At 34.5% G+C, this 26,762-nt stretch overlaps 4 protein-coding genes across 6 annotated transcripts in view; 2 read left to right on the plus strand and 2 right to left on the minus strand.

The window, feature by feature from the left end:
* Positions 1-846: 846 nt before the first annotated feature.
* LOC113498680 (tigger transposable element-derived protein 4-like) lies at positions 847-5,394 on the minus strand. Its single transcript, XM_026878793.1, has 5 exons — positions 5,033-5,394; positions 4,130-4,278; positions 3,540-3,672; positions 3,051-3,184; positions 847-2,667 (listed from the first exon to the last, which is right to left on the minus strand). The coding sequence occupies exons 1-5, from the start codon at positions 5,267-5,269 to the stop codon at positions 1,023-1,025; spliced, it is 2,298 nt and encodes a 765-aa protein (XP_026734594.1). The 5' UTR covers positions 5,270-5,394; the 3' UTR covers positions 847-1,022.
* A 217-nt stretch (positions 5,395-5,611) lies between these two features.
* LOC113498684 (zinc finger protein 525-like) lies at positions 5,612-6,994 on the plus strand. Its single transcript, XM_026878797.1, has one exon. The coding sequence runs from the start codon at positions 5,857-5,859 to the stop codon at positions 6,844-6,846; it is 990 nt and encodes a 329-aa protein (XP_026734598.1). The 5' UTR covers positions 5,612-5,856; the 3' UTR covers positions 6,847-6,994.
* A 913-nt stretch (positions 6,995-7,907) lies between these two features.
* LOC113498685 lies at positions 7,908-26,676 on the minus strand. Of its 2 annotated transcripts, none has more exons than XM_026878798.1 (3): positions 26,571-26,676; positions 9,300-9,516; positions 7,908-8,057 (listed from the first exon to the last, which is right to left on the minus strand). In XM_026878798.1, exons 1-3 carry the CDS (start codon positions 26,624-26,626, stop codon positions 7,980-7,982), a joined length of 351 nt encoding a protein of 116 aa, XP_026734599.1. In that variant the 5' UTR covers positions 26,627-26,676; the 3' UTR covers positions 7,908-7,979. The 2 variants fall into 2 exon arrangements, with proteins under 2 accessions (XP_026734599.1, XP_026734601.1); XM_026878800.1 differs by lacking the exon at positions 26,571-26,676 and adding an exon at positions 9,973-10,383.
* LOC113498681 (serine/threonine-protein kinase BRSK1) overlaps positions 13,049-26,762 on the plus strand; it is a 36,118-nt gene continuing 22,404 nt past the window's right edge. The window contains exons 1-4 of one of the 2 annotated variants that reach the window (XM_026878794.1): positions 13,049-13,902; positions 18,321-18,628; positions 24,733-24,827; positions 26,319-26,404. In XM_026878794.1, coding sequence (XP_026734595.1) covers positions 18,541-18,628; positions 24,733-24,827; positions 26,319-26,404 — 269 coding nt within the window. In that variant the 5' untranslated portion in view covers positions 13,049-13,902; positions 18,321-18,540. Of the gene's footprint in view, positions 13,903-18,320; positions 18,629-20,146; positions 20,511-24,732; positions 24,828-26,318; positions 26,405-26,762 lie in introns of those variants that run through there. The other variant, XM_026878795.1, reaches the window with a different exon arrangement.

Below are 26,762 nucleotides of genomic sequence, written 5' to 3' on the forward strand. Positions count from 1 at the left end.
TCCATACTTTGGTACTTTCCATACATAAAAAGACTTTTTTTCTTGCACAACAACCAAGAATAACACTATTTAGGGTTCCTCAACAAATTAATAAGTAGAAACCCCATTAAACACCTTTTTCATTGAGATGAGTTTATAAGATCATCTGTCTCCACATTACACCTTGAAGTGACACAAGTTTGAGACCTAAAAGCGACTTCAAAATTGAGTTAATTTTTATACTATATTTTCTACTTCTTTCCAACGACTAGTAATATAGAACCATGATAAATTTTAATTAATTTCTTAAGCACTCATAGACAATTTGATCTATATCAAAAAAACAATTTAATTTTTAAAACGATAAATTCTATCTCACAATTTTTTATATTTTACAATTTTTACTATTTGAGGTATCGCAAATTTTTGCAATATTCAAGCAAAGAAAACACCTAGAGAATATTTGAGACTTTGCCTCTGAGATAAAAATGATTTTATTAATAACTTTAATGTATGAATACCGAAACATTGTGTTGTCTACCTCATAAACTGTAATTCATCATCCTAGCCTTTTCCCAACTATGTTGGAGTCGGCTTCCAGTCTAATCGGATACAGCTAAGTACCAGTGTTTTACAAGGAGCGACTGACTATCTGACCTCCTCAACCCAGTTACCTGGGCAACACGATACCCCTTGGTTAGACTGGTTGTCAGACTTTCTGGCTTCCAACTACCCGTACTGTTAATGTATACAATTTATCTTGCCTTCCGAAACACGGAGGAACTCGTTATGACAAAGATAGTTACCCATCTACGGACCGACCGAAAGCGTAGCTTAACCGGTGATCAATCAATTTGTGTCGTTGTAGCTTAGCCACGAGCTCCTCTCGTGTATTTTGCTGATTTCATTTAACGTTGACTTTCTTGTCATTTTCTACTAATTTTGTCTTAGATTCTTAAAAACCTTCTTTTATAACACTTAAACATTGTCTACGTTTTGATTTGACTATGGCTAAAACATACTCTTAAAATTAAAAAAAAACACTAACCTATAACGGTTTGCATAACAAACTTTTCAATTTCCATGAAACAACAGAATGTATCAAAAGTAGTTGTATTTGATTGCAAAAACTTTCTCACTATATCCAGATCTTGTAACGCCCTAGACTTCCTAACTAAGACCTCCTTTTCCTCCGACTCAGGTTTATTAGTAGCTAGAGGCATTAAATCCTCTTTTTCCTTCTCTGCACTACTTATAGGATCAACAACTTTGTGATTCCCACCAAAGACTGAACCGTTTGTCCCTTGTCCAGTCACTAATTCTTCATCAACCGTTAAATATTGGTCTAAATGACCCAGATTAGTGAAATACGACTCAACATCATAATCTTTCAACATGTTTGCTAGTATTTCCTCATCATTCTCGTAAACTTTTGGTTTGTCTACATGCCTAATTTCCTCTGGTACAGTTACGTCATAGCCTGTGTCTAAGAAGCTTTTCGTGATCGCATCAGGTGGCGTTCTCTCCCAGGCCTTATCTAGCATATTGAGCGCCTCTAAGCATGTTATATTTCTATCGACACCTCTTAAAACATTCATAGCTTTCTCTTCAAGAATCAACCTTCGAAATTCGTCGCGAAATTTCGCCGAAACCCCATTTTTCATTGGTATTAAACCGTTAGATGCTTTCCAAGGTACAAAGACCAGTTTCAAATGTGATAATTGCAATTTTGAATGTATCGTAGCCCTGTCTAAAACTAAAATTGCTTTGCGATCTTTTAATTGAAGCTCTCTATTCCAATATTTGACATACTCTTCAAACATTTGAGTGGTGAAATGAGCTTGTGGGTGCCTTATATAGGTAACTGGCAAAGTTTCAGGATCCCGAAACGAATGGAGTAAAGGATCTTCAGTACCACAGACTAACAATTTTTTTTTATCCGTGCCAGGCATGTTAGCACAAAGGAAAACTGACAATCTGTCTTTAACATACCCTTGTATGTACTTTTTCCCTGCTAGTTTTTTTATTCGACCTTTCGAAGGGTTATAATAGAAGCCAAATTCATCAGCTGTGTATATATCCTCATCCGGTATCCCTAATCTAGCATCACTCCACTGTTCTTTAAAGAAATGGTTTTTCCATTTCGATTCCATTTGATTGTGATAATCTCTTTTGCAAGGGGTGCCTCTAAGAGTGATATTGTATCTCTTTTTGAATCTATCTAGCCATTTCTTGCTGCCATTAAAGGCAACGAATCCGGACTCTTTTGCAAAGCTCTCGGCGATATCTTGTAGCATTTTGCCCGAGACTTGTATGTCATTAGCTTTCTGGGTTTGGAACCATTCTACGATCCTCGTATCGAGAATACTGTTCATATATCTCGTGGTTCTTTTCCCTGCCTTTTTGGGTAACGCGTATTTTTCTCTATCCTCCCAAATCTCGTTAACTATTTCTGGGGTTAGGTTGTATAGCCTGCACACGTCTGATACAGATCTACCTTTATGCATTTTACTGACAATAGCACATTGTGTGGGGTGACTTAGATCCTCCCTTTTGAGACAACCTTCAAATTCGTTGAACAAAAATGTTGGCTTACCGGATTCGTCTTCTGAGTTTTTGATGTCTTGGTCTGATTGCGTGTTGTAGCCGGCTGAAGAGCTTGGGTTTGCTGTTTCGTGGGTTGTTTTCCTGTAATGAGGATATTTAATTTAAATATGGATACTTTGGGAGTTAAAAACAAAATTCTAGTCATTTCGAATGCCGAAAATACGATCAAAAAACATCTTTATTCAGCCACCTCAAGTGATTTAGCTGTGGAGTAAAAAGGGCGTAAAATCATTTAAGGTGGTGTAAGCCAAAACAAACTATATAGCGTTACAGTTAAAGTCTATAATAATGTAACAGTTTCCGCGAATAAACATTATCAAATGATTTCAATTTAGTCTGTTTTGTATTAAAGGTGACTTATGTGCGAGTGTACTTAGACATGTTTGCTATAAATCGGTGAAGCTATTTAAAATTTGTGGGCGGTAAGTAGTATTATTATAAGGTTTTTTTATTTGAATACTTACGTTAAATTATCTTGTTCTACCCTCTTTTTGGAATGCGCTTGTTTCGTATGATTCTTTAGCTGCAAGTTTGTGTGGAACTTCGCATCGCACTGGTCACATTCCGCCGTCCGTTCGTGTGTTGCCATGTGTCTTGCCTGTAACACAAGAATATTGGATTTTTGGTAACTTTGTTATTTTTGTAAATTTAAGAATAAAATGTCTTAGAGGCCCCTAAACCTCCCTTTTTTTCTCCTTGTGGACTTCGAAAGCAAAAGCCCCTCCCTCTTGCAACTTTTCTATTAAAGATTTTATTATTTTTAAGTGAATTGGCATACAAGAATTCGTCTATTGCTTGGCTTAGAAATCTCGTTATAACACACGGTGTAGAAGTTCAATTCTTTTAGGATTACTTCATTGATCCATGGTTGAAAACAAGTCTGAGATGTTCCAAGAAATAGGGTTTACGAGAAGAAATGGGGTTCTTTTACGTAATATGGATATTTTACTTACCAAATAGTGTTTTAAATTAAATTTAAGTCCGCAGAGAGTGCATTGAGGCGGTCCCTTCTCTAAGTGAACCTTCGAATGCATTCTCAAACTGAAAGCCTTTTTGAAGTACCTCCCGCAGGTCTCACATTTATGCCTGGAACATTTACATAACAAAACATTAATTTATTACTGTATTTGTATGTTTTTAAGTTTATAAGTTATTTGATATGCACAATGCATAATCAATATAATAAAGAGCTAAACAATTGACATTCTTACTTTAAAGAATGCTGGAACGAGACACCCAGTATCTACTACTTTTCATTCGCGGGGATTGAACCCGCGACTTGTGCATTTGACTGTTTGTATGTATGGCTGTTTGTTCCTCTTTCATGCAAAAACCATTTAGATTAAACTTACAACACATAGAATAGTTTTTATTTAGATTTTATGTTCCCAACCGCTAGTTTCAGATATTTTAACAAAATAAAGCCCTTTGTACGCAATATGAGTCTTCTACATCTGATCACTCATAGTACTCATGATTAATTTTTAAAACAATTGTTTAATTTTTACACAAAAATTACTCCACATAGGGGATAGATTAATACCTTGTTTTGACTTGGTGTTCGAGTCCATGGGTTTTTAACTCGGCACTGGTATTGAACTCCGTGTCACAGACTGTACAACGGTGTGTCCGTCCCTTGTTTACCTTTTCTTTGATTTGCTTTTTTCTTTTCGATTTCTTCGGTTTGTCGGTCTGAAAGTTTATGGTTGCCTAATTATGTATAGTAGTTATAAATGTTTAAACTTTACTACTTTCGATTTAATCTAGTAATTTACTTACATTTAATTATTTCCACATACACTCTATAATAATAAGTGTAATTTGTGTATACTTCAGTTTTAAAACTTTATTTCATGTATTTAGTGTGACTACTTGATAAAAATAAATAATTTTAGTTTCTGTTATATTAAAGGAAATACAAAGTTGTAAAAATAAATATGTAAAACAACAAAGGCAAGAGCCAAATGAAAGTACCCCTGAAATTGTTGTTTATTTATTTATTATGTGTGTCTATATAAAGACAAAAATAATTTATTTTTTATCGCATATAATTTAGGTATGTTTCTTTAATATAAATATTTATTTAGTGTTATTCATAAACAAATCTAATGTTGGCTGTGTAAAGCCTGAATTACCTATATTATAATTTGATAAAAATATGTGCAAAACTTCACTATAATGTATATTACTTTAATCAAATTATTTATTTAATGTCGGCGCATAAAATACTATTTCTTCTATAGAGACAGGAATAAGGTCTAAATTCCTCTGCATGTTTACAAATAAATAAATATAGACAAGAAACATTGTGAATAAGATATCAGTGTCAAGACTAGTTTGATGAGTAATTAAGAATAGAATATAACAGTTTCAGAGCTAACTTATAGGTTTGGATAGAATTTAAGACCTGTGACCAGGGAGTTTTGATATGGTAACAGTTACCTACTTTATTAAAATCCAAGGGGTCCTCGTCGATTTCCTCAACCTCCACGGTGACCAGGACACCAGCCATGATCGGCTCCCCATCACTGTCTTCGTCATATCTACCTTTTTTCTCATTTTCTCCCGCGATTTCGGCTTTTCGTTTCACGGCTAAAAGACATTCGTCGTCCGACGAACTATCCACATACGCCGACGCGTGAGCCTCTGATCCAGAAGCCATGTCGACAGACACGTTACTCATGGCTGGCACTATACAAACACTGTCATTATTATCGTGATAATACTCGAGTTTTCAAGGATATAAATAAAAATAAACACCGCATATCATTCCGGACGCCATTTTCCAGCTGTCACTTTTACTTTGCGTATTTCATGACGGAAAGGATATACCTTAATAAATAAACAGAAATAGCGCTTTATAAAATAAAATTTAATACAAATTTAGTCTAGATTAAAAAGTAGATTGTAATACATATTTTTTGCTGAATATTTAACTACAGCAGGTTAAGGTTTTAAAATTTTACATGCTGGCAATGGCAAACCTGTCAAGAATAAAAAAAGTTCCCGCTGTCAATGAACCGCCAGAAAAAAAGCAACGCGCATCGCTTCTCTTTTGGAATTTATGGTACTGTAACAAGGCTCCCTTTTGTGTTACCGCTGATATTTAACGTGAAATCCACAAAAGTAACGCGTAAACAATGCGTGATTAACGTTACTCACGCTAGAAATACGCTTCTAAGCGAAATTGTGAGTAAAGTTCGCGATATATGGATCAATATCGCACATTAGTTAATATGCGCTAGCGAGAGCGAAGCGTCGGTTCACCAAATGGAGACTAAATCCGGCGTAGGAATTCAAGACCACTGGATGAAGAGTATGATGGAGCCGGCGTCTAGTGACAAACAAGATAATCGTTCGTCAGTTAAACGCGAAAAAATGGCTGAGGCATTCAACGGCGGTGACGGCGTAACATACGAATTGAAACAACAGCAAAACGACTCAAGATACAGGTGCGATGTTTGTGACTTGACGTTTGAAGGCATGGAATATCTGATGCTGCACAAGAAGTTCCACGGAAATGATAAGGATACGCCGATTATGGAACCCGAGCCCCAAGTGCATCATAAAGAAGGGCCGAAGAAACGACGCAAGTTTAAATGCGACCAGTGTGATGTCAAAGTTAATTCTCAGTATCACCTGGACATACACAGGAGCAAGCATGAAGGTGCGTCTTCCAAAAAGTACATATGTGAGGTCTGTGACCGCAGTTTTGTTGCAGCACAGTTCTTGAAAAGTCACATGCAAACACACTCTTCAACCTCCACTATTAATTGTGAGATTTGCAACAAGAGTTTTACTGGACAAGCTTATTTGAAACTACACATGCAATTACATAATGATATAAAGAAGTTTAAATGTTCGAAGTGTGACGAGATGTTTCCTACAAAAAACTGCTTGAAACTACATATGAAAAAGCATTCGAAAGTGAAAAACTTCAAGTGTGACTGCTGTAATAAGCTCTTTGTTTCAAAAATAACTATGGAGAAACACAGACACACTCATGAGGGCCAGCCGCTAGACTGTCACGTAAAATGTACGCAGTGTGAGAGAACTATGCATTCGTCATTACTCCGTACACACTTAGCCCGGGCACATCCTCCAACCGTAGGTGACGATGTGAAACGACCGCATAAATGTCAAACATGCGGTAAAAGTTTCATTGTCCGAATAAACCTTAACCTGCATATCAGAGTCTGTCATCCAGATCTTGCGGAACCGGAGGATGATGACGAGGAAATCATGACAGACAACTCTTAGTGTTTAGTGCATGTAAGCTTATTGCTACGTATTATTATAAATAATTATACTTTTTTATGGTAACCCCAGTAGTTTGAATTTTTGTTTTGTCCCTGTATCAACTTCCAGTTAGTTTAAGTTAAATAAAGCAAATATTTTTTGTATTGAATTATGGGTATTTTTATTTACATGTAACCCTAGAAGTTAATCCAGGATTTTAAAAACCCTCCCCTTTGTTGAACTTTGTTCCCCCTGGCATTATGATTCAAGAGATCTTGATCCTAAAATTTAAAGAAAAGAAGGCCCAAGGCCCTAGTCCTCTCTTGTATAGACAAATGGTCTCCCTACAGATACAACACTTTAAATTTCAAAGGCCTTTTTTATTTTGATTTCTTTTCGATTCAAACCAAGACCGAATAACGATAGAGTGTTGATAACTGTCAAGTGCCAACCAAACTAAGTTAGTTCCAACCCACGCCACTGTAAAAATTGGCGCTAGTGTAGATGGCCTTCTATTCGAATTAGATAAAGTTGGTCTTTTGAAACCAACTAGTTCCCACTGAAGCCGGTTCTCTCAAGACTAAGCCAGCTGACATAGTAATTAGTAAATAATGTTACAGATATTAGGACTAGGTACAAATTATAGTTCAAATTAACTCATTTGCAATCAATATGGTTGCAAAATATAAAGAATTCCGCACAGATCTCTCACAAGGCTTAAAAAAAAAATGACCTCAAGTTTGGGTCAGTAGTTTACATTTCGTCTTTGCTAATGAAATTAATAGAGGCCGTGTCACTCGCCTTGATGTATAGAATAGTGAAGATAGAAATGCGGCACAGGCACTTAAAAGTTTCGCAAGGAATAAAAGCAAACCTCTCACACAAACATAAATCCCGCCAAATTTAAAAAATTAATATAGGTAATTGAAGTTGTGAAAGCGTGACAGAATACTGCAGAGTAGAGTAACATCTCTCTTTCACGACTATAATAATTTTATTCACAGGCGGAAGTGGTAAGCCGTCAAATAATTACAACCCTTTTAATTATGAAGGGAAAAATCGAATCTAATAAAACAACGTAATAAAATACGAACATTTAATAAATAATTAGAATTAATAGATCAATAATAAACTACAATAACTTCAGTCTAAGTTTATTCTTCTTTTTTCTCTTCTTCAACTTCTTGTTTCGCAGCGGTCTCGTTCTTTTTAATTTCTTCCTCAAGTGCTTGCTAGAATAAGGAAACAAATTATGTTAATATTCGTCTGATAAGCTGGTCGCCAGAAACATAATTAGGTTATACTAAATTGAATATCATCAATCGGAATTCTAAGCCAACAGAAATGTTTAAAGTAACAACGGGGTGAATAGAAAATAGTGTTTTTTTTAGGGAATCGCATGCATTTGGCGACATAAAAATACTTAAGCACAATGATTTTATGAACGGCTTGAGAATGTTCATATATTTTTTATTATTATTATGTCTTATTAAACCGTCCAAATTTTAACAAAACCTCCGTCCTTATTCACCCCAAAAATACCTCTATTCACCCCGTTTTACCCTTTTTTTTTTTTTTTTTTTCCGGGGTGAAACGCTAATGTCTTCAACCCACGTCGAGGGCACGACGTGGGGATATGTCGGACTTCCACCGACTAAAAACACCCCGAGCCCCTTCTACTGCTTTAGCCAGAGTCACGGGATCGCTCGCGCATACTCTGCGCGACTCTGGCTGACCCCGTTTTACCCTACGACATGCATGATGGCATTTTAAACGTCAAAATTCGTTATATAAAATTCTATACAAAATAATTATTAACATACAATTCTAAAAAAAAATATTCTAGTTTTACTTTTCTTTATGTACCTAGGTACTTAAGGCTAATTATTAAACGCCCCGTTTTTAATAAACAAAATCTCAAATAGAAACCCTAAACAATATTATGAACAAACTTTTATTGGAATAAGTTTAACAATCTAAAGTTGCAGAAGCTACTTTTCTTTATTTTATTAACTTTAACACTGCACCGGAAACCTTTGCCCCCTAAATAAATTAACCGCGTAACTGTAACGTAAATAACCCTCCCCACTTCCGGTCTAGTTCAAAAAGTAATAAAATAGACAGGAGTCACGCAAAGGTCAATTTTTAGACAGCCACAACTTTAAATAGGATTAAGTTCTAATTAAATACCACCAAATAAGGAAATCGAAGCTTAATCAAATATATCCCATCACTAATAAAATTTAGGTATACCCGTATACAATAGGGAATAATAAACAATTGCGTCATAGCAACAGTCTTAGAGGTCAATAATGAATTACAATAAATTAATCACTAATTGTAGTTCCCCCTCCCCCCCCCCACAATATTAAGGTATAACGAGGAACTAACATAACCTACGTTTAAAGGCAGTACCTACGTTTAAGTTTCTGTCCAGTCCCACAGGCGGGTGAAATAAGCTTTGTGAAACTTACCGCTGCTTTCCTCACATCCTCTTCTTTTTTCCTCTGCAAATCCTGACTGACCTCCCTAATGAGAGCCAGCTCATCAAGAGACTTCTGCGTGATTCTGTCAAAAACTACAGTTGGGGTTTTTGTAACATCGTCACAAGTCGATTGGAAAATACGATATCTTTCCATAACGAGGTCGAAACGCTCCTTCGTCAAGCCTGTGTATTTGTCGACTTCGGCCCTGGGAAAATTAAAAAAAATATATCATAACCTAACCTAAAAATTACATTTGATTTCCTATCATATTTCGCTTATCACGTAATAATTTTCTACATAAGTTATTCGTAAAAATACTTAAAATTTATATTAAATAGCAGTATAAAATTGCGTTGTCAGATTTTTTGAATAAACTTTTATTGAAAAGCGGGATTTATTTTATACAAAAACTGTTTTTTTTTTTATTCGAAGTTGACACTTACAAACGGCTTTTATTAAAAAAGCGGGATTATTTAATCAAAAACTGCTTTTTTATTCGAAGTTAGCACTGAAAACCGGTGCAGGAAACCTAGATTTAAACAATTAATCCTTATCTATATAGGCACTTTTAGACCATAGCTATCTAGTACATTTTTAAGTGAGTTATTTAAGACCTATTTAAATTCTAAAATCTACGACAATATAACTGAGGTATACTTACATTTTGATTTGGATTTAGAGACTAGTGAACTTGTCGAATAATAAACTCCAAATGATCGAAATACGATGATAATAAAAATAGCTCGTATATTAATTGAATAGTATTTGACGTTACAGGTCACATTGCCAGGGGTGCACAACATTTTATTATGCAGGTACTTTCAATTTGGTAAATTAGAGTCAACAGTACAGCACGAAAAGCTCACTGAGCACGACTTGTCGCGGGTTTGATTCCCGCGTTGGGTAAGTTGATCCACGAATGCTTCCACACAACTGGATGTCTTTGTTCATGTGATCTGTCATCTGAATCTTTGTGTAACCTCCCTCGACACAGGGATTACCATTACTTAGTGCGGGAGACGTATTATGTAAAATATATTATAGGTATTTTGAGTATTAGGAGTTTATTGGTCACTTAAGTGGGTAACTGTTATTGATCATGCGTGGGCACAAGTGACAAAAATATGCCACCTATTCCGTAGTGAATTTCAGGAATAGGTGATTTGACGCAATATTTTTGAAGAGCAAACATTATTTTGTTCATTACATATTAAATATTATACAGAAAAAACATTTTGAAAATAAAGAAGTTAAAATTAAGGAAAAAAAGTTGTTCGCCCCTGGAGTCAAAACGACGATGAATATTAATATACACTTTACGTGTCAATTAATTTGCATCAAAACAATTCCCTAATTATAATAATACATCAATAGAATTGTAATTAAAATACGGAAAGACCTGAGTTTGTTATTGTATTTAAATGTATTTAAAAATAATTTATAATAAAAAATAGTTAATTTCAACCTAACCATGCCGTTTATCTAAGCACAGACTTTGATTGCTTGAGAATAGTACCGCATTGCCATACACCGACGCCAAAAAGCGTCTGACGTCACCCCGCGGTTCAGGTTTAGTCAGTAAGAGTCTGACACTAACCATTTCCTCCTCCGAGGAGGTAGGTTCATGAGATTTGAAATCTGAGGGCACGGCAGTGCCCCTGCCAAGTCTCGAGCAAAACGGGCACGGCCGTACCATCTTTTCTCGAAGCGATTCGCGGCTGTTTCGCCCCCCCTGTATCTTCGACGTGGACAAAGCTAGGAGTTTAGCTTTTCGGGGAATAATAGTAGGCATTAGAACAAGCTTAAGTTCGAAATTACATGCCAATTGAATTAATGGTTTAGGAGTTACGGTCGATCAAAGTTACACCATTTTGTCACTCACTGACTCACTGACTCACTGACTCACTGACAGATCATCAAAAATCTAAGGTACTTCTAGCAGACTTAGAAACTTCAAATTTTGCACCAAGATAGGTCCTTAGCCACATATAAAGGAAAAATTATAAAAACATTAAAAAATAATATGCCATAGAAAACAATTTTATATTTGCGGTTTGGCAAGAACATTATGTATGGATTTTGACTGCATTGTTAACTTTGTTCGTTGTTTAAGTACCTATTCAATTGGATGAATACATACATAGAATAGAAAAGAATAATATAAATGTAATACACAGACTATCATTAATACAAATTAATACATAAAATTCATAATTCATTAAATTAATAAAGCTAAAACTCCATTGTATTGCGATAAATATTGTATGCGCGCTCGATAGATGGCGTTGTACGTGTCTGAATCGCGCTATGGTTTCGTTACAAAGCGCAGTCTAAGTAGTACTTCAGAATAATTCGATAATTTTCATTTGATAGCGCCACCTGTCTATGAAAAACCATTTCGAAACTAAAAAATATTGTAGTGATAATTGATATTCGGAGAACTTTACGTGTTATTTAGTTTAGTTTAGCTATAGTTTGTAAGTTAGTAGATATATATATGCATATATATATAAGTTTAAGCTTGTTTACATTAGAAGTAACGAAGTCTCAGAGAAGAAACAAAAGAGATAGAGATAGAGAATGGGTTCTAAGCAAAGCAGTAGCTGAAGTCCTAGAAATTATGACACCTAAAAAAAAAGAAAGAAATACACTTACAAAAAATAAATGAGATCCCACCAAAAACATTAAATGTAAAAAAATGCCAAGTCTCTCGATGCAGTCTTTCCATCGTAAAAAGTTTTGAGATCTCATAGAAGCCAAGTCCTATTCAAAATATTTTGTAGTTATAAATCAACATTTAGTAATTGTATCAATAGTTTTCTTTATATTATAATTATAGTGACTTGGCAATGAGCACAAATTAAAAGCTGCTTGATGCCTGGAATTATGTGCAAATGTTACTGACGAGACCAGTGATCAGATTATTTGTTATGTGTGAATCATGATGGTCACTACCGACTACATGCTCCAATACAATAATTAAGAATACCTTACGGGCCATCGCTTTATGAAAGTAAATGAATCGAGAGTACACTAAGACTGACTGCCGTTGCCGAAATTCGGTTGGGACGACACGGATAAACCAAAAGAAAATTAATTTTGTGATATTAATGTTTACGCATGCGGTGTGTGTAACTTTCAACTCCTACAAATATGCCGTTTTATTTGTTTCTTCTTGTGCTCATTGCCAAGTCACTATAATTATAATATAAAGAAAACTATTGATACAATTACTAAATGTTGATTTATAACTACAAAATATTTTGAATAGGACTTGGCTTCTATGAGATCTCAAAACTTTTTACGATGGAAAGACTGCATCGAGAGACTTGGCATTTTTTTACATTTAATGTTTTTGGTGGGATAATGTTGACCAGAACAACTTGTTGTTAACTGCTGCACCAGAATTTTTGATGGGAGATTTTCTGAGCAAAGAAACTGAGTACTTACGTTACCAAAGTTTATAAATAAGCCTACACCTCATAAATACATGGTTCGTACATGTTTTGGACCTCGACTAAGTGTTCTGCATAAAAACAGTTTCATAAAAAAAAATAGTGTCTTTTTTTAATCCATTCACTTAATTTCTTCGTTCAACAATAAACTTTTCCATTATTATGGCGACAAAGCCTTTTAGTATTACTAGTTACTTCAATCGGCATTATTTACTTCTGAAAATAATGATGACCTATTGAAGTTATGACTTCAGGTCAGTTTAGGTACCTAAACATCTCTGCTTATCCCTTTTGGCTTGAATGAGCGCAATGCGTGTTAAAATTAGTACGGCAAAAGTAAACTAGATGGCGTTACGAGTCACCCTTCTGGCTTCCCGAATATGGGTTACGGGGGTGAAAAACCCCATTAAGCTTACAATTCTTTGGTGATGCTACGATAGTATTACATTCTTACAAATTGATATAAACAAAACGAAGTAAAAACTATTTTATTATTTGTTAAAAGTTACAATAGTCAAACGATACTACCTAAGTTAAAAAAGAAAAATTGTTTCTTTAGTGTATAATGTATGTCATGAATTACATAGGTATTATAATTAAATATCTACGTGCTTCTAACATTGGAAGCATGCCCATGGATTATCAAGATGTACTTAGCCATAGGCGTACTTCTAATATAATCATAGTTTTTCTTAATTTAATAGTATAAAATTCTACTTTATAGAAATCCAATAAGACTCGTTCCCCTACAAGAGCTTGCGTAAAACGAAACGCAATTCCACCCCTCGAAGGCTAATGACTCACTCACCCCCTAGCGAAAATTACCGAAGTTACACGAAGAAAACCGAACGGGGCGCGTACAGAGCCCGCACGAAAAACATAAAATCTCAACCCATACTATTATGTAATATTTTACAATTTTCTATTGAAATAAAATAATAAAAATTAAACGCAAAATGCGGGGGAAAACGTCAAGTAATTGTTATTTCGGATACGCGTACGTAACTTGTGTTAATGTTTAGCAAAAGTGATGTGAACGGGACTCTTTCTATATTGATTTTCTAGTGACGTGCAAATGAAACGTTGTATGCGGAATCCAGTGTTATTATTAGATTGTGTAGTGCTTTAATAATTCAGTGAGTTTTATAGAGAATAAGTGTATTAACATAACGCTAATATAAGTTAGGATGAGTAGAATGATTCCAGTGCCTCATTCTGCGACATGTGAAAATCTGCATTTTTTTTTTCATAATTAATTTTGACGCAAAATATAAATAGGAATTTTTCCTCATTTTTAATTTTCAACTTAAATTATTACAAAATGAAACGTGTTTTAGAATGTATATTAATTAAATTGTCGCCATATTTTCGTTCTAAAAATAGAACAAACCCTAATATAAATTTAACCCACGTTTTTTTGCGAGACGCTTATATGAGAGTAAATTTAATTTATTATTCAATATCGCAATGCTACAAAAGCAATATAAATATTTGATGAAACCTTCAACACATCCTAGGTATGTTCAATCTAAGAAAATTTTGATCAATGTACTAAATTTTGGTTTTGAATTAATTTTCTATTTTAATCTTAAATTTTGTTTGCGATTCGTAGTACGCTTTTTAGTAATTTTTATCACCTATTAAGAGAAAGCAATTTAAAACCGATTTTACGAAAATAAATAGAAACTCTTATCTATTTTAATTTTCTGTCATGGTACCTCAGATAATTATTTATTACCTAATTATTTTATACCTATTTTTTTACCCAAACATAATTTTCATTACGAAGTTGGAAGTTTTCGTTCGCGTTTCTCATAACCAGATAAATACGAGAATATAATAATATATAAAGTGTAGGAATACTTATTTGCCTTTTTCCATGTTAAAGAAAAACTGGAAAAACTAAATATGCCAGAAAATGTGGTTTTTTAAAGTAGTATTTAATCTTTTTTTGCAACTAAATAAAAATACAGCATTTTTTTAAAGTATCGTGTACCGTACCTATATTTATTTACGTTAAATTCGTTATTATATTAATAAACAGGCGAAAAAGTATTTTTTTGCTTTTAATTAATTTATTTAAAAAACCACACCTTCGTTGTAATTATTTTACGTGTATTTTTTGTGTCCGAACACTAAAACGTCAATCAGATTTAAATCGCCGTCAATTTTCATGATTTCTCTGTCACTTTAAGATAAAAAGAAGAGTCAGAAATATATTTAAGAACGTGTCAAAGCTAAGTAACGTTTTAATTTGAATTGCCTCGTCAATTTAATTTGATTCAATATTTTATTGAAAGACAGACAAATAAGATGTTTTATAGCTCAGTTTACAGTATAAGGGCTTCAAAATCTATAGAATTCAAATGGGTTTCACAATCTTGTAAACCATTGAACACAGATTTAATGAAAACCTTTTCAATACAAAGATTATATACTACGCACAGCCCAAGATATTCAAAATACATGTAAAACTCAACTCTATTTGGTAGGCATAAAGTTTGAAATGACTTACACAGTAGCAACTCGTGTTTGCACAACGTGCACGGTTCATTTCAACATAATTTTACGAACATTATGGTAACTATGAATTCTCTTTTAAGGAGAAACTCTTTGGAAAGTTTTGAAAAGCCTTACAAAAAAAAATTGAAGCCTGAAAGTTGGTACTGGAGTATTCTTTAAAAACGTGAACTGTTAATAATAAAAAAAACCCGGACAAGTGCGACTCAGACTCTCAGAAGTGAGGGTTCTCTACAAGTGTTTTTAAAGAAAAACGAATTTACGAAGAAAAATTATCAGTCAGCAACTTTATGGCTGCTTGCACTCGTTTTTTTTGTTATTAATAGTTATAGAGGCAATACAATTACAACATCTTTCAAAATAACTGTTTAGCAATCACCGCTGTCTAACCGTCCGTCATTAGGCTGTATCTTCTGAACTTTGATGGACAGTTGAAATAAAAACAATTTTTCTCTCCATATTTCATAAATAATGGTGCTGAACCCTTCGTAAGCGAGTCCGACTCGCCCTTAGCCTGTTAACACCGGTTAAACATACTACCATAATTTGGAAAAGGTTCTTTAACCTTCAAATAATTTGTTAGTTTAACCTTTTGTAATAAAAACTAACCTTTTACTAGTGACTGAGTTTTTACGCCTTATCTGATTAAGCACGCCAATACAGTTAATAGTTTTTAAGTATTTTCGTTTATAAGGACGTTGACACGTTTATTACTTACTTGTGATTTTTAATAATTATTATTTAAAACACTAGCTGTTGATTGCGGGCTAATTAACTAAAAAAAAAGAAAATAACTCCACGGGAACATAAAATCGAGATAAAAAACTCCTATGTGTTAATCCTGGTTATAAACTATCTGTATACCAAGTTTCGTCTCAATCCGTTCAGTGGTTTTTGCATGAAAGAGGAACAAACATAGATACATACAAACTTTCACGTTTATAAGTAGTAGGATAATAGGATATTTCACTGTTTTCCACGTCTAAAAGTAATATATTAAATATAAATATAAATAAATAAATGCGGACAACATCACATACATTGTTCTGAACCCAAAGTAAGTTGCTAAAGCACTTGTGTTATGGAATTCAGATACAACGAAGGTACCACAAACACCCAGACCCGAGACAATGTACAAATGTGAATTTTTACATTGACCCGACCGGGGATCGAACCCGGGACCTCAGAGCTAGCGACACCTTGAAACCGGTGCGTACGCCACTCGACCACGGAGGTCGTCTATATATTATAATTATAGTTGTGGTAACGTGACAGCGCAATAAACGGCGTTGGGTTAACTCTCTGATGTTGAGATACAGCCTGCTGACAGACGAACAGACAGTTGACGTTGTTTCAGTTATAGGCCCGTTGTGAGGTCAATCGTCTATTTTTTATACCTATGTCAATCTGGGCTAGGTAATAAAATTAACCGTGGAGGTCAGATAGGCATAAGAAAGATGTTTGAAACATAGCTTGGGAGAAATCTTTCTACTACCTACTAAACCTTCCTATTATGATAGGCACAAAACAAAAACTAGTTATAATTACTAGTTGTACGTCAAAAAAATATGTGTCTAATAAACTTTGAGTCAAAGCTCTATCTCTACGTGAGCACTTGAAATTCAACATGCGTCGACTGTCCCAAGTTATATTTTAATAATTTATAGCCACATACAACCCTTCCGAAAAATATAGCAGTAATAAAAAAAACCTACACACATAGAAACCTAGGAACAAGTCAAATAAAAAAGAATATATACCTCAGTTATCGAGATAAGATTTTTATAGTCTGGCAACATTCCAACTAGATATGGACTGGACTTTTTAGTAAAACCTTTTTCGTGTGACCTATTTTCGGAGCCCCGAATGCTTATATTAAAAAGGTCATGACGAGAGGCTAACTAGATAGCCGCAATTTAGCCTATTGTCATAATTAAGTACACTCTAAGGGCTTTCAACCATCGCGAAATTGTTTCGCCATTTTAATTTATGTAATTATCTAGTTTAGAAGGAAAATAATGGGAATTAAGCACGTTTTGTTGCGGTATCTTGTAGAGCTTGTAATATTTTAAAGTCAAGTTGAAAAAAGGCGCTCATTAGCAAAATAAACTCTTGATTCAAATTAAAAATAAAACATGATCAAAATCTTTGTTCGAATTTTTTTGCTACATGTTTTTATTTATAATTTCTAAAGACGAGTGGAAAGTTACTGAGTTAGAATCAGTAGATAATTAAAAATAACACAAATTTATACTTTGTTGATTGGTCGAACTACTTGATAAAGCAAATGAAAGCTCAATGAAATATTTGTTAAAACGACGTGCAATTAAGAGGCTAGGAGCTTACTGAAACAAGCAAACTAAAATGAAACGGTTTTTGACGTCATGCGTGATTTTAATGTTTATAAACATTTTCTTGAGAGATACCTACAGGCGGAAAAAAAGTGGAAAGGCCTTTGGCCAGAAGATGTAAGGCCATAATGTGTCAAAAAAGATTCATTTATTTGGCTGATAGATTAAAAAATCTTTAAGTCAAACATTCAATGTTCCAATGTTATCTGCAAAAACGATAAAATTCAATGAAATGTTTACTTATTCATCTTAGTTTCGTACAAATATGTACCTACTGTGCAATGCGGCACACATTTATTATTAAAGTTTTCCGGGATACAATATTTGCGAGTAGAGTACCAGTCTATTTCCAAATCGTTTTCATATTTTATTCAACATAACTAAAACAGATTTTCAACTGAGCTTATTGCATTTCAGAAGTGGAGTTTAGCTCTTTGACGTAAAGTAAAATACCTAGATAGGAGTTCTAAACTAGCGTTTGCTTTTTTAAAAACTAGCAAACACTTATGTTTGTATATTTCAAATGCAAAATATGTTTTAATAAAAAAAAAAACTTTAAAATTAGGAAAAAACACTGTTTTGACATTTAATTTTTTTCCGACGTATCGTTACATTGAGGCACTGGAATTTCACATAGAGTGTAAACATACAAAACAAGAATAAAAACAAATTAAAATTTACAGGTAAAAAAACTATGCCACACTAGTACAACATAGGTCAGAGTAAATAAAACTAACAGAATTAAATCGGTATGACCGTCCATGTGAATTTAAGATCGAAATAAAGAAAAAATGACTATAAACTTACTACAACGCCATCTATCGGCGAAATGACTGAACTATGTCAGTGAAATGTGAGAAATATTTATGTTTGTGAGTGGACCCCTTGGTGTGAGCTGTGAAGATGGAAGGGGGGTCGACGACGACCTCCGAGGTCTACCAGTACGTCGGACCCTTCAGGTTGGAGAAGACCTTGGGAAAGGGCCAAACAGGTAACTATTTATTTATTTCAATAGGAACTCTAAAATACCTTAACTCACATATAAGTAGCTTACTTATTACCAAAAGCCGAGCTGGATTCTTGGAATGCCCACTTCAGTTAACGTTGCCCTTGCCCAGTGCGACATTAAAAAAAAAACGTCCATGACATGACAATGACAATGAAAATAATTTTTCAAATCGGAAATCAATTAAACCTCTTTGACAGTCATTACGGGTAGTTAGAAGCTGGAAAGTCTGACAACCAGTCTAACCAAGGGGTATCGTGTTGCCCAGGTAACTGGGTTGAGGAGGTCAGATAGGCAGTCACCTCTTGTAAGTTGTAGTTGAGATGATGAAATGTACCGGTGGCAAGTAAAATAACTTGCTGGTAAGTGACGTCACACTAGATTTCAAGAAAATAACGTACCCAATGATTTTTGGAAATTTATCTAAGTCACCTTATAAAATTTTTGGGGAAAATTAAAACACACAGCAAACATACTATTCATTTAATATCACTTCAACTTAATAACTATTTAAAACACACATTAAGACATCTAATCGTCATGGGCCACGGCTCTGTATCTCTGAACTCGTTTCTTATTCTCCGATTCTTCAACCAAAGCCTGGAGCAGAGAACTAGTCAGAAGTGGATCTGGAAAAGAGAAATCTTTATGTCAAGAAATCATCACGCCAAACCCACTGAGCTCGACGTGCGACGCGATTTGAGCCCCGCGTAGGACAAGCATTTGCGTGACCCACGAATGCTTGTTCTAAGTCTGGGTGTCTTTGTGCATGTGATTTTAATGTTTGTGAAACCCCCGCGACACAACGATTAAATTTATTCCTTTCAAAAAAGAGAAAAAAGAAAAAAAACTAGCTGTAGATTTTTGGATGCTGTTTATATGTTACGTGAACACATTTCGAAAAGGATTAAGCAGGTTCTCAAGTTGTGTTTTTTTTAATGTTTGTCACCCCAGAACTTTGGACTGGATGAAGCGCTTTTGTTGATTATTTCTTCATTATATTCCATAATTGAAATGAAATTACTTTTACGGATTTTATTTCGCGGTTTAATTTTAGATTTTAGTTCCCGACGTTTCGAAACCTTTGCAGGTTTCATGGACACGGACAGCATTTCAATGTCTAACATTCGCGTAAACCTAAGAAACCATATATTATCCATATATATTCCATAATTTTAGCCAATTATGTAAAATCTATATAAAACACGTCTTCTACTGCTGGTTCCCCTATTTTACATGCGTTATAATCTACAAAAAAGTAAAACTTATGTGTGTATTCTCAGGATCAGCTGGCTACAGTAATATATTATTCGGTAAGACCTTGACCCTGTATTTATTTATCAACAATTGTCAACCATCTAATAAGCATAGTGAGAAGACAAATTAATAAAGCTCTTCCTCCCTTCCATTGCTTAAACTTTGCTGTGCCCGAAAGGGCTCATAATATCCGTAAAAGTAGTTTCATTTCAACAAAAAGTGTAATTTTAAGGCAATTTTCATTCATTCATCGGCCATTGTAAATAGCAGAATCGGGGCCCTGTAATTGTACATTATGGGTTGCAATAAACGATTTTGATTTGATAGTTAAACATCTACAGAAAACACTCGAATGCATGAAGATGACAGATCAAAATTACGCGACGTATAACGAAATGTCATTTCCATAGATTGCCTTATTTATCGACGTCAACGATTGTAGAAATGACATTTGATACTGGCGGGTATCAATTGCGTCATTGAAAATAACCTATAATTTGACATAAGGTAAACGATTCCAGTCGTTTAAACCGAGACAATTCTAAGAAATAGCAAATAGGCAAGCGTGGTGATCAATACCAAGCATATGAAGGGGTCGACGACCGGGGATGTACAGGCTGTTGTTATTTTATATCGCTATTTATGAAATCTTGCCAATATTGTGTTGTTGTCTCGTAGTTTTATGTCCGGGTTCATTGGGCCTATTTAAAGCGAGATTATTTCATTATGTGAAAGAAAGATGACTCTTTACCGTGACGTTTGCTGTCGCGTTTTCACAATACTCTTATCAAAATTTAAAATGTACCCTTGCTTGCTTTAGGGCTAATCTTGGGGATTCTAACAGCTTTTTGCAAGAAGGTTTTCAGAAGAAGAACGGCAAACTATCGCACCTTAGATATTATGCTGTCTTTGTGATTGTCAAGACAAATCATTTTAAACGTCGTGCTTGTATGCTTTGTAATACAGTGAAGAAAAACATCTTGCGAAATAACCGGTGAAGCGTGAGTCGGCTTCAAAACACTGGGGATCCGTACAAATATGCTAGGAAACTAATACGAGTAGGTTACGAGCACCCACAAATTTATCTGTCTCCTCACCAATTAATGACCGCAACATTCGTTACCTAACTTATATTGGCGCGTTTTTTTTACATTTTGGTAAATAACCCCTAAAATTACCAAATATACAGGCTGGTGTAATTTATTATTTTAATAACTAGAATCTGATTGGCACGTTTGAACCGGGCATGTTTCCAAACCGCTACCACAATACTATATAACTGCTTATAACCGGTTTCAACCGCATTTTGTCACATTTCACGCTTCGTAATCGCTTGGGAACGAGATTTTTGACCGCTAGGCTTAATTTGGGGTGTGGGTTTACTGAAAAATTGTGTAATAAGAGAAAAATATGGTTTTAGATGTTTGAGTTTTCGTTGTGAGCCCCGATTCTGCTATTTACAATGCCCGATGAATGAATGGCAGTTGGATTAAAATTGAAACTTCCTATTCTCTTAAGCATTTTGCCAACTTAATAATTCGAAATTTACTGTATTGACCGTGAGTGTTCCGCCCCTTACTGAATTTCCAATTGTTGCGACGGAAAATGCTTAAAATAACACAAATCGTGTCAATTTAATTCAAAAAAATATTGAGTTGTTAAGGATTTACCAAAAACAAACAATTTTTAACTGAAAACCAAAACTAAAATACATCTTTTTTATTCATAACCTAAATATAAGTATAATAAGCCGCCATTTTCAAAAGATTTAAATGGTTGACCATTTAAACGGAAACCCGTTGACAGTTGACAAGGCTTGCCAAGGAAATAGACTGTCTGTTGTGTTGGTCACACCTTTTGTACAGATTTTCAGTTCAATATACGACACTAGATAAAAGCTAGCGTTGATCTTTGAATAGAATAACTTTATTTATACATTTTTAAGCTTTTTAAATTCAATTCAATTCAATGTGAAGGTACTTAATCTGTAGTTTCTTTTTCTAATAATGTTGTGGATGAGTTTTAAATTTTAGAGTATTTAAGAAAGTACCACAATTATTCGAAGGAAATGTGTCTAATTTAGTTTGCAAAATTCGATTCGATTTGTCACGGATTTTATCCCCGGATAGGACCAGCATTTGTGTGATCCAACAATGCTTCCGGGTGTCTGTGATTAGAATGTTTGTGAAACCCCCCGCAACAACTTTTAAACGGCTCAACCGATTTTTATCAAACTTCACTAAGAACACTCGCACATAATTCAACTTAAATACAAATAAAACTAAATTGAAATCGGTCAATCTATTCGGGAGCTATTATACCAACACATAAACTTACACACCTCTATTAAAATACTCGTTAATAATAAATCGAAACTTACTGATATTAATAAAGTTGCCAGTATTTTGTTTGTCACGAATAGGACTGAGAGACACACTTGGCGGTACTGCCTGTATGGATGCCGTCTGGTGTTTCATCGTTGATGAACTGGCCACCACATCCAGGATTAGAAGGAGTATTAGGCTGGAATATAAATAGGATAATCTATAAATATGTATAAAATTGGGGAGTCTATTTTAAATGTTGAAATAACCGTTTTAAATGACGTGCCATCGGTACCTCTTCTTTTTTTTAATTTTTTTGTCAGTCTGTCTGTTTATTCTGGCTAATCTCTCAAATAGCTGGTCTGATTTTAACGGGACTTCTATTGGCTTTTTTATACTTTACAGGTCTAACATAAAGTTTAAAAACCGAACGCGATTTTTAACATACAACCTTTCACTGACGTATGGAATTTCACGTTATGTAAATGTCTAAAAACAATATTAAAAGCAATATATTGCCAACTAGCCGTTGCACGCGAGCCCGCCTGCTATAAATCGAAAATGATCTCACGGGAACATAAAATCGAGACCAAAACTATCCTGCGTGTTAATCCTGGTTATAAACTATCTGTGCAAAAAGTTTCGTCTAAATCCGTTCACTGGTTAATGCTTGAAGAAGAAACAAACATCCATACATACAAACTTTCGCGTTTATAATATTAATAAGTAAGACTAGAATGCTAAAAAATCTTTTTAATTAAAGAAGAAGTTTCCATTGTTTTCTAAGACGTTGTTTCCATGAAGTATGAAGTTAATTAAAAGGTACTTACCCGTTAATAAGTGACATTATTTATAGTGTTTGTCACTTGTGTTGCTCTTTCCAACTGTAATGTCTGAATGGTTGTATGTTTAAGTGCACATACGACTCGAATTTCTGTTTTTCATCGTTATGTATATAGAGTCGATAAAACCGACTATAATTTATTCAGGAAATTGTTTTGGTCAAAGGAAGGTTTTGCGTTTGAACTTCATAAAAGATAATCGACCGTTCAAGGAGTCGACAACCACTTTTGTTTTGGAAATGACTCCCGCACGAAGACATTTAGTCCATGTGACGTTTGGGTTTCACAAACATTCAAGTCACCCACAATGCACAAAGACTCTGGGAGTCTCCTAAACAAGATATGAATGCGATATAGTAATTTAAAATTTTGTGTGACGTCACTTACCAGTACGCTTTTTACTAGCAAGTGATGTACATTTCATCATATAAATGCTTATAATCTTTCTTAATATTTAATGATGTGATAAAATAAAGATGTGTGTTATGTCACTCAAAATATGCCGTATTAATTGAGCCTAAAGCCGTTGTAGCCTAACTTACGAGATAGCCAACCGAAATAGGTCGCATTAATTAATTCAACCCATAAAGTCGGTATTAACCACTCTATGTAAGTGACAATAGCCGTACAGGAAATGCAAACTAAACCTGAGTTTCGCACTAAATCTAAATGTAAATTGTACTAACCGTGGGAATGGGACCATGTTACCTTAACGACTGTTGAATGGGGGGTAGGCAGACAGGAATGAGACAAGGGATGGTGTTTCAACTGTCTGAGAGACTTATGGAGAAAGGTTAGGTGCTAGAATATTGCTTTAGTGATATAGATTCGTCTATAAGATTTTTTTTTTTTATATTTCCGTCTCTAGGGAAAAATTAATATATTAGAAAAAATCTCAAAACAATCAGTTATAGGTGGAAGGTTATTTTTATTTTTAAAAATAAAATTAACACAAACATTCAAGTCACCCAGACTCAGGATAAGCATTCGTAGTTCACACAAATTCTTGTCCTACGCGAGGGGTCGAAAATGCGACACGTCGCGCTCAATGGGTTTGGTGTGATGGCTTTTCCTGAAAGTGGTTTATTTACGTGGGTAGGATAAAAGAGGCATCACATGATACTAATATTGTAAAAGTGAAATTCTGCGAAGGCGTTTATTTTTAAACCCCGACACGCAAAGTGGAGTTATAAGCTTGACGTGTCTGTCTATCTGTTTGTCTGTGGCGTCGTAGCTGCTGAAAGGGTTCAACGATTTTAATTAATTTTATTTTGTAGGTATTGATTGAAGGTGAATTGGTTTTTGTTTTGTATTAACAAACAATATTTTGTATAAATATTTCTTTAGCGACAGATTTAACCCTGCGTTTTGGGCAACAAACTATCAAAACTCAATTTTAAGTAGTTGTTATCATTAATAATTATTAGTTTTCAGTGCAACCACGTTCCCACTTACTAAGTAAAATACCTACTAGTCAAAATCAAAAACAACAAATGTTTAAATTCTTATGTTTTTTGCTCAAATAAATAATCACAAGTGGCTACATAATAATTTTACGCTATACAACCACCCCTTAATTAATCGAATAGGTTTTTTCAAACATATGTTCTGTATGAAAATCAAAATGTCAAAAATATAACCTCAAAATTGTGTTTTCTAATTCCAGGTCTAGTCAAATTGGGTGTACACTGCGTGACAGGCAAGAAAGTAGCCATCAAGATAATAAACAGGGAAAAACTCAGCGAATCCGTTCTTATGAAGGTAATTCAAATAAATATCATGTTTTTGTTGACGAATAGATGAGTGAAGAATAGTGCCGTATTCCAATGAACAATGCCGTACAGTGCCTTATGGATACATAAGGCACTTTAGGCCAGTGCCTAGGGGCCCACTATGACCAGGGGCCCAGCAACCCCGATAAATTAAAATAATTTGGACCAAGGGGGCCTCTGTTTCTTTGTTGCCTCAAGGCCTCTGGGCCCCTAACTCCGACCCTGATGACGAAACACGAATGTGCTTACTTACCTATTTTTTTGGAATGTAGCTGATGTGAATGTAAGATGGCACTCTACAAAACGTTCTGGTTTCTCGCTTTCGCAACGCGAGCAATACAACTTTCATACAACGCCATCTAGTTTCAAACTAAGCAAAGCTTGTATCATGAGTACTAGACAACTAATAAAGATACTTGTATACCTATTTCTAAATACATACATGATATAGATAAATTTCGACTAGACACAACAAATGATCATGTTCATTAAACAAACATTTGTCCTGAGTGGTAATCGAACCCACAACCTCCGGTATAGCAGTCAGGGCCACTAACCACTGTGTGGCTGTTTGAAGTAGAGACAACATTAACCTCTGTGAAGTTAAATTTCGCTTTCAATGGAGAAATTAATATGACATAATATGAAATTTTTGCTGTTTGTTGAAACGAGACAGTGCTCTGCAATGCATCGCGGCATCTCTTTCTCGTGAAAGAAATGTTTGCTATTATAGAAGATAGATGGCGCTTTCCAATGTCTGTTGGTTTCTCGCAGTACGAGAACAGTTTTGTAGAGATACTAATCTATTAATTTGTTTTTATGACAGCAAGGTAACTTAAGGTGAATTGTTCTAGAATATTATGGGTAATTCAATTTGCTGTTTGACGTGTTAATAGGTCAATGAAGGTTTAAAACTAAGTGGCCATTTTAACTTTATCGCAAATAATAACGTTCAAAATTTAGTTTTATTAAATCTTTCTCTAGGTAGTTTTATGCCTGAAGGGTAAAAACGGAAAAATATTACCTACTCGTTCTCCGATGTCAGTTCGTCTGTCTGTCTTCAAGCTGTAACTCCTAAACCGTGATAGCTAGACAGTAGAAATTATCACAATTTAAGTATTTTTTCGGCCGCTACAATAACAAGTAAAGATTGATTTTAATCAACGGTTGTTAATGTTGTTATGGTCTGTTTGTTGGTGGGTAGCTAATACATTTTAGGGTGGGTTGACCACAAATTTATTTGCCCCCAATCGATTTATTTATCTTTAACCTTTTTGTATGAAATCGCAAATCCGACTCAGATTCGATTGATTTTCTTATATAAATTGACCGGGCTTTGCAGCGAACAATATAAAACAAAATATACCTACGCAACCTCCAACCGGCCCATACAATACCTACTTAATTTCGTATTACATTCTCAATGTAAGTGAAGTTAATGTTATAATTTTGACTTAATGAATATCTCTGTGTATTTCAGGTGGAAAGAGAAATAGCCATCATGAAGCTGATCGAACATCCGCACGTGCTAGGACTATCCGATGTTTACGAGAATAAAAAATATTTGTAAGTATAACACACTTAATGGCAATGACTTGATAATGTTCCCCACAAAATCTCGCAATTGAAAAAATAATACTTATGTAGTACGTAGTTTAAAAAAAATAAGGATCACAAAAATTTCATAAAAGACTAATGTGAGGATTATTAAATGATGCAACAGTTTACTCACGAATATTTATTGTGATTGCCCGACTGGTTTCGGACGTAACCGAAGTCCTTAATCATGAGTTGACGCGTGGAGTCGCGACCCCGCCGCGTTTCTTAAAAGTTTCATCACGCTTGGCTTCTTTTATTTCTCTTTTTTCTTAAATTAAACAATATTATCGTTACCAACCATTCTTTTTAACTTATTACTTCATTT

Source organism: Trichoplusia ni, chromosome 11 (assembly GCF_003590095.1).
Source record: "Trichoplusia ni isolate ovarian cell line Hi5 chromosome 11, tn1, whole genome shotgun sequence".
Taxonomy (NCBI): Eukaryota; Metazoa; Arthropoda; class Insecta; order Lepidoptera; family Noctuidae; genus Trichoplusia; species Trichoplusia ni.